This window comes from Etheostoma spectabile, chromosome 19 (genome assembly GCF_008692095.1).
Source record: "Etheostoma spectabile isolate EspeVRDwgs_2016 chromosome 19, UIUC_Espe_1.0, whole genome shotgun sequence".
NCBI lineage: Eukaryota > Metazoa > Chordata > Actinopteri > Perciformes > Percidae > Etheostoma > Etheostoma spectabile.
In genome coordinates, this window is record NC_045751.1 from 4,159,786 (window position 1) to 4,167,801 (window position 8,016).

At 39.5% G+C, this 8,016-nt stretch overlaps 2 protein-coding genes across 4 annotated transcripts; both read right to left on the reverse strand.

The window, feature by feature from the left end:
- Positions 1-748: 748 nt before the first annotated feature.
- Positions 749-4,764, reverse strand: LOC116669368 (uncharacterized). 3 transcript variants are annotated; one of them, XM_032499169.1, is made up of 9 exons: positions 4,526-4,764; positions 2,879-3,022; positions 2,698-2,781; positions 2,407-2,605; positions 2,215-2,283; positions 1,843-1,974; positions 1,296-1,395; positions 1,029-1,185; positions 749-915 (listed from the first exon to the last, which is right to left on the reverse strand). In XM_032499169.1, exons 1-9 carry the CDS (start codon positions 4,547-4,549, stop codon positions 835-837), a joined length of 990 nt encoding a protein of 329 aa, XP_032355060.1. In that variant the 5' UTR covers positions 4,550-4,764; the 3' UTR covers positions 749-834. The 3 variants fall into 3 exon arrangements, with proteins under 3 accessions (XP_032355060.1, XP_032355059.1, XP_032355062.1); XM_032499168.1 differs by having other exon boundaries at positions 1,029-1,188; XM_032499171.1 differs by having other exon boundaries at positions 827-915; positions 1,011-1,188.
- Positions 4,765-4,997: 233 nt separating this feature from the next.
- On the reverse strand, positions 4,998-7,918 carry nagk (N-acetylglucosamine kinase). The gene is made up of 10 exons (XM_032499167.1): positions 7,832-7,918; positions 7,561-7,645; positions 7,285-7,383; positions 7,042-7,183; positions 6,548-6,658; positions 6,354-6,466; positions 6,028-6,115; positions 5,830-5,927; positions 5,627-5,705; positions 4,998-5,497 (listed from the first exon to the last, which is right to left on the reverse strand). Exons 1-10 carry the CDS (start codon positions 7,858-7,860, stop codon positions 5,295-5,297), a joined length of 1,047 nt encoding a protein of 348 aa, XP_032355058.1. The 5' UTR covers positions 7,861-7,918; the 3' UTR covers positions 4,998-5,294.
- Positions 7,919-8,016: the final 98 nt, after the last annotated feature.

The following is an 8,016-nucleotide window of genomic DNA, read 5'->3' on the forward strand; positions in this document are numbered from 1 at the left end:
TTGGTAGTTCCATGTTGCTATGAACAGTGAAATAAATCCTCATACATATGTACCCAGTGCTGTGGCTCCTTGCTTTCTGCCCTGAGGTCAGAGTCACCAGGACAAAAACCCTTTCCCTCTGCAGTACTACTAAGCTTAGTAATGGAGCTGATTACATCACGCTTCCCTCTGTGTTATCATGGACATGTTAGGAGAACTCCAAGAGAGCCCACAATTCATCCATTTGTCCATATAGCATATAAAAACTAAATCAACATTGAAAATCCAACAGTGGATTTTTTTAGGCTGCAGCAGCACGTGTATTTGTCACTTCTGTTCTGTACTATCTATGCCATACAGTATCTGTTAAGTTACCTTCACAAAAGAACTTTTTCAGTGTTTTTGGTTTGTTTGTTCTTTTATTTTTTAGCAACATTTAAAAAAAATACTAGTCCACCTGTAAAACAGAACCATCGTCTAAGGAACAAGTGCACATTTTGTAATTCTTTCAGATGGACATTTCTGCTTATTTTCTGCTGAACTACTACAAACTGGCAAATGTATGCTATGATTGTCTGTCTTTTATGTGTTTTTCTAATTACTATTTTACTGTGATTACTGTATAGCATTTCTTCCGGGTGATGTCACGGCAGAAACCCAAATTGTAATACTGCAAATATATACAGTATGTATTGCAATATGTGTTTCCTTCTTCTATTATAGGGACATTACATGCAATTATGGAAATTAAAATCTTTGAGATTTTCAGCTTTTTAACTGGTTTATTGAGTTTTACACAAAACACAAACAATGTTTTTTTGTTTTTCTGCTGTGTTTTGAGGCCAAAGTTGAAATTCAGAATGAAGGATAGAGTATCTGCTGACGAGGAGGATCACGATGATGAATGTCCCTCTGCTGTATCTTTGGCTGGGCCCACTAGGAAGAGACACACAGGGTTATAAAGAACAAATATACAAGGACATAGAAAAGCCAAAGGGCTAAGGTTTGGTAACCATCAGATTCACACACACTCAGGTGACCTCTCTTACCTCCGCAGTGTAGCTGGATTGGTACTCTGTCAGCGGTAGTCTCCTGCTGGGTTGTGGGTAGTAGAGAGTTGGCTGTACATGGGCCAGAGGTAGTGTGCTGCTACAAGAGAAGCTTTGCATCTTACAGCAACAATTAGGGCACTCAGCTTCCCATGTACTGCTGAAAGAAGAGTGTCAGGAAATAACACTTAAGAAGGGTATGTGACAAGAAACAAAAATTTCAATTTAGAAAAAATGTGGTAGTGATAAAAAGGGCATGCGGCTTACCAACTACACTGCCCGGTAGTAGGCTGAAGGAAGGTGCTCTTATTCAGTCCAATAGCTGATCCCAAGCCCGTCAAGCAGCCTATATTCCAATTTTCAGTATCTAGTCAGAAAGGGAATTAACAAAATATACTCACTTTAATGTTACGTTAAATGTTCACTTCAAACCCATTTTGGAAAATACACTTAGACTGCTAATTTACACGTTAGCAGGCTAACCTGCTCAACTCAAATGGTGACAATGGTAATCAGCCTTAGAGCTGCTAACTGTAGAAACTGTAGACAGTCTTGTTTCTTTATACTGACATCATCGGTTGGCATGTTTTGTCATTGTTTTAAGTTTTTCTCAAACATGGTTGGCATTGTTTTAGATATGAATGCAGAAGAAGACATTGGTGTTCATTCTTAAGGTTAGTTCATTCGTTGTAGTAAATTTTATGCTAGTTAGTGCTTGATCTTTACTATCTTGTAGAGAAGTTGCCTGACTTTGTAACCTAAAGGTGATGTATAATGGGACATGTGTGTTTCTGTGTGTTAGGGAGTGTTCTACCTTTGATTGTGATAATTGGACTGGAGGCCACAGGAAGGTGGAGAAGGTGCTGCAGGCCGGCTTCTCTACAGAGTGATCTAATGCAATCTTCAGAGCAGGCCGGACCGCCACGAGATGACAACACAATCACACCTAAAAGTGCACAAATATAGAGCAGGTTTATGTCCATACTCCAGGAGCCACTTTACCTACAGTTGGAAGGCCCTTAAACAAAAGCAGGGCAAAAACACCAGCAGACTGAACAGTAAAGCATCTCTTGAGTTCAGAGCCCCGAAGCCAAAAGTACTTCAAAAGGTTTCCCCATTGAAAAATGATTAGATGAATCAAAACACCTGTAAAAGTAAAAAAGTAAAGTAAAAACAGCCATCTTACCTTCCTCATATAGAACATCAGTCTTCTTCTGCGGCTCATCTTTTGCCTCCTGCTGCTCTAACACATTCGCTGTCAAAAGAAAATCGAGTATCAACGCAGCTGCCAGCTTAGATGAGTGCGTGTGTGTGTGTGTGTGTGTGTGTGTGTGTGCAAGTATGAATATGTTTTAGAGAGAAAGAGAGAACTCCTTACCCTTTCCACCAAAACTGTAGTGCAGCTGACCTTTCTCCTCCTCATCAAGTAAAAACCCAGTCTCCCTTGCAACTCCCACATCCTGTGTCCTGGAATCTAACAGGGAAGAGCCAACAATCCAAGAAGACGCATTGGAGACGGAATGAGCGGGAATGCCAAATGAAGGTAAGGAGGCAGGGAAGAAGGAACAAGAGGGAGGCTGAGAGAAAGAGTACAATAAGTGTGATGATGGCAGTGGTACAAACAACAGAATGCTACTTAGAAAATAAAGTTGTTGTTGTTGTTGTTCACCTGTGAACAGCTACTTGAGCCGTAGATGCTGTTAGTTGTTTTGTAAAAGCATTGATTAAATACAGGCCAGGTTTCACGACGAGTCTATGAAAACAACACAATCAACATATCAATCAACATATCAATCAATCAATCAATCAATCAATCAATCTATAATCCATCAAATCTATATCCATCAAACCTGAGGTGGGTTGATAAATGCAGGAGCAGCTTTAGGTTCAGTTCTGGGCTTCTGCTGGTTTAACTGTAGGTGGCACTCACTGAAGGGTTTATAGTCTTTACTGTAAGTGGTGACATATCTCTCTAAAGGCAACAGCCCCACAGTCTGCAAGGGGAAAACATGCATGGTGACAGTGGGTTATATACAGTACTGTAGGTTAGCTCAAACAAATAACAAATGAAGTAATAAAACCCCTTAATGTCAAACGTGTGATGAGTTGAAAATTATATAATCATAATGAATAAAAGTATTCAAATAAGAGCACTGGTCCCTGTGATTTACCATATACAGTATATCTTATAGGATTACTATTACTGAAACATTGCTTTAATAGCATTTTACTGTTGTTGTATTTGTAGCTGTTAAATACAAAAGTAAAAGTACATTAGACTGAATGAAGTGAAGTATAGAGTAGCAAGAAATGAAAATACTTAAGTAAAGTGCAGTAACGTTACAGGTACGTCACATTTGAGTACAGTGCTTCAGCACTTAATAAAGTCCCACCTTATATCCAGACAGCATAAGAAAGTATTATTATTATATCCGAACTCAAAGCGGCTAATAAGTCACTAGCTAGCAAGTTAATAAGCTTATCACCTGACTGCATTGTTTTAGTTTTTGGGCCAACAACTTTACTTTTTTGGTTCACTGTCACCACTCCCATAGTGTTATGGCTGCAGCAGAAAGCTATTTTAGGTGAAAAAGCTCCAAAAAACCCACGACTGGTTAAACCAAACGGCGTAGACACAGTTAGCACTCTATATATGTCTATGTTAGCAACCACCTGCTGAACATAGTGGGGCATTTAGCAGCTTTGGGGCCGCATGTTTTTTAAAGAGCTAGCGTTAGCTAGCTAGTAGGAACCGAAAACACAGCCCAAAGAGAGTACATTTCGGATTTACATTGTGTTCAAAAACACGGCTCCATATTTATGATAATGTTGCTCCATAACTGCTGGATGTGTAAATAGGTAACGGTTTTATTTTAGGTTCCCCTTATTTTAAAAAAAAGTGGTAGTTGTGTGTTCGGTTCATAGCTTGTTTCTGCTGCCCCCAAGTGGCCAAACGTCAGTTAACATGAACGTGAACTGGATGTAACGTAAATGATAAAAGTATCACTAAAAACAACCAAGGCTCCACCAAAGCTTTCATAAAAGGAAACTGTAACGTTACCAATGAATCACTGTACGACAATGCATCATAATACCTAAATTATTTAAATTTCTCTATTAGATTTATTGAAATAAAATAATAGAATTGCAGAGATGTTGGTTAGGTTGTGAGAAAATCAGTTTACTCAGTTTTTAATCAATGTAGAAAGAGCTGATTTAAGAAAGGAAATAATTGTCAGTAATGCTGACTGACACAGTGGCTCAGTTTATGCAAACTCCATGTACAAGAAAGAAAAAAGGTCATCAATTGCATGTTTTAACTGCTGTGGCAACAGGAGCAATGTGGTTTCTGCAATGTGGAAATCTCATTTCAAACCAAAACACACTGTAGTAAGAGAAACATAAAAACAACGCACACTATCATTGCACAATTCAACTCAGAGATGAGAAAATGATCCAAAGACAATTAAAGTTGCTTAAATCTTTAGAACATTTACCTTCAGGAGTTTTGAGGGAATCATGGTGCACCACCACAGCAGCGAAGCTGAACTCAATGTCAGAGGCAGTGGGAGCCAGGGGAATGTTATTGCTGCTGTTTTTAATTAAATTTGATGTATTCTATTGTTATTGATTCTATTTACAGTGGCAGCACACACAATTACTGACACAGCTAACGTCCAAGGCAGGTACCGTACATTCATCCAGTAATGCTGTGATTCGGCATCCATGTGAATCTATGAGAATGAGTGCTTTTTTATTAGTTATTACATTACACACTGAAGCAATGTGAAGAAAGCCTGCAGATGAATCAAGTGTTGCTTTTTGTTACATTTCTCTGTCTATAATAAGTACAAAAGATAAACTGAGCAGCTCATATTTAGGAATTAAATGGCTTAAGGCACAACAGTAACTGGGTTTTTCTGACCACAGCTTTAATAAACTTAATTTATTTTAAGGATCAGAGATTACTTAAGACATGAATGATTTGTTTTTATCAGGAATGTCAAATGTAAACAAGTGTAGAAAATGTGCAAAGATTTAAAATTACAGTAAAATGAAAGTAATATCAAATCAAGATTTTGAATATTTTTAAATCACATTCCTGGTATCTTGTAGTAAGAGCAAAATAAGTGCAATACCATTATTACACAATCATTATCATAACAGTGAGTGTTATTAGCAAGGATGCTAATTCTTATATAATCAGCAATATAATTTCCCTTTAGCTGAACACTGTTTGGATCTAGGGGCTGTGCAGGTGCACTCTCACTGGATGCTGTTAAAAGTGTGTTGGTAGAAGACTTTGGCATTAGCTTTGTAATCCATAGTTAAGGTGGTGCCCATACTCTGAGCCCCCAGACTAGCACCACCAAGGGCGGAGGACTGCCGCAAAATAAGGAGACTGTAGCCATGGAAACGGGCCTTGAACTTGTCAGATGATGCCACTTTATCCAAAACCTCAGTAAACCCTAATCAGAAACAAAGAAAGTAAACTGGGTTTTAGGAGAACTTTCTACTGCTTCAATCACTTTTGTCAATGTAAAAATGATGGGAGAATAGGTGAAAAACTCGTTTTTCTTGATTGGAGGGGCACTAACCTGGCTTTAGAAGCTCCCAGCTCTTCCACACTGAGCCCACACACAGGATGGGCAGGCCAAGGTTACAACTCAATAGAGGCTGTCACCCCAAAGAAAAAACAAGAAATTCATGTGTGAATGTTTCTGACATATATAAAGAATACAAATGAGTGAGAGCAAAGTATATACAGTAATAGGCATGTGTGTGTGTGTGTGTGTGTTACCTCTTGTGCTGCAGGTAAGACCGCTTCTACATGTTTTGCCAGGACTTTCCCAGCCTGAGTGAACACATACTGACAGAGAGCGTCTCCTGCTTCTGCACCTGAAACACATGCACACAAATACTTTTCATTTAGTCTTCCATTCAAATATACCAAGCTCTACTATAATAATAACCAACGAGGAAGTGACGTGCCCCCTACCTTCAGCCAACTTTTTGCATAAACCTGCAAAGTGAGACTTCTGAAAGTTTCTGTAGAGGTGTGGCAGCATACCCATCAGATCTGACACCTGGGACAAATTGCATGTTTTTTTTGTTTTTTTTTACATATGCATTTTTCACAAAACACTACATCAGAATGGAGAAAAGTGATTCCGTTACATCAGATGATTGATGATTTTGCACTGGCATTGGCACAGCATAAAGATTCGGGAACGTGAACTCACTTGATTAAGCACTTCCCTACCTAAACATGAGCTGATAGCATTGCATAAATGAGCATATTTCTCATTGTTGTCGCAATCTGACCTGGAAGTAATCCTCCATGGCTTTCCTGACATGTGTAATATCACTGGGAGGAGAGACCAGGTTGTCTTTGGCATCAAACACCGTCTTCACCGCCAGATGAGAGATCCAGTATGCTGAGAGATAAAAGGATGTTTTTAGAGTTTAATCCAATCAGTAAGATTATAATGAATTCATATACATATTGCCATAGTTACCTGATCCTTCATCCCCCATCATGTGACCCCAGCCTCCACAGCCGATCTGTGAGCCGTCAGGATTGACTAACTTGCAGTTAGAGCCGGTCCCTGATATCAACACTACACCTCCTACAGAGAAAACAGACAGTCTGAGCTGAGCGGCATCACATGACAATAAAGATGACTGCGTCCATCTCGTTAAGCCATAAAGTGTGGAAAGACATACTATAAATTACATCACTTTTATACAGCCACACCTAAGGGGGTAAAGTATCAAGCCATAGTTCATAATTGATTTCAACTTTTTAAATGTTGGTACAAATGGTCAACTATTTAATTACATTTTATTCAAAAGAACATGGCAAAAATGGTTGTAAAATAAGAATGCATATTAAGCAATTAAGATGAAATTAGGTTTGAGGCTACTTTTGCATGTCTCCAGCACTGTTTAGTTAAAGTCTTGTGCTCGGACTGACTGCGCTACAACTGAACAATGGCAGAAGACAAGGCACCACGGTTGCTGGCGGTTGCCATGGCACCGATTGCATCGGTGGTGATGAAGTAGTGCTGGCTGAGAGCGGGGAACCGTTGCTTCATGTCAGCGATGAGTTTGTCGATGGCGTCCTTCTGTTCCCCTCCGCTCAGAGACATGCCCTGCGCACACACAGAAAATCAGTGTTTCAAATAGTCTACTTGGCATTGATTGATCCACTACTCCTTGTTATAGGTCCACAGTGTACAGGTATGTGACTGACCAATGAGAAGAGCGGTGTGTTTGGATCCAACCCTGCCTCCACCTTCGCTCTCTGGACCATGTCGTTGATAGTTTCAATACATTTGTCCACCCCAACCAACTGTATACACACATGGACACACACACAAAATGATGATGCAATCATTTTTTTTGGGGTCTTATGCATTGAGTAAACATATACGGCAAATACAACCACCCTTATTCCCCTTGCTCATCCATATTTCTCACTTTGTTTCCTACATTTCTTCAACCCAAACTAACTTCCTTCTGTCCTCACCCAGTGGTTGGTGGACGGTCCATTTGTCTCTGCCAGTATCTTTCCATCTGCTGCCACCAGCACCACTTTAGAGTGGGTCCCTCCACTAGAAACAGAAAGAAAGAGGACAGAGGGGATGAGAGAAAGCAAAACCCGTACTGTACAAACCATCAAGGAAACATAAAAACCGCAAAAAACCATGAATAAGACGCTGCAATACACACTATGATTCACTTTTAATTCAAAAACATAGTTAGTCAAGTTTTGTTGTATATTTTTAACTCATTCTCACCCCTCTACTCCGCCGAACACTGTTGCCATGTCTTACTTCCTGTTTTGGTCCGGTTACAGTGCGCAAATATCGCGAGAGCCACAGCTGAGCTACAACGTGCAATGATGTTAAATTAGCAGTAGGTGGCAGCTGTGTTTAGTAAAAGTCATGTATATAGTGATCCCACATTTATGAATATATATTAT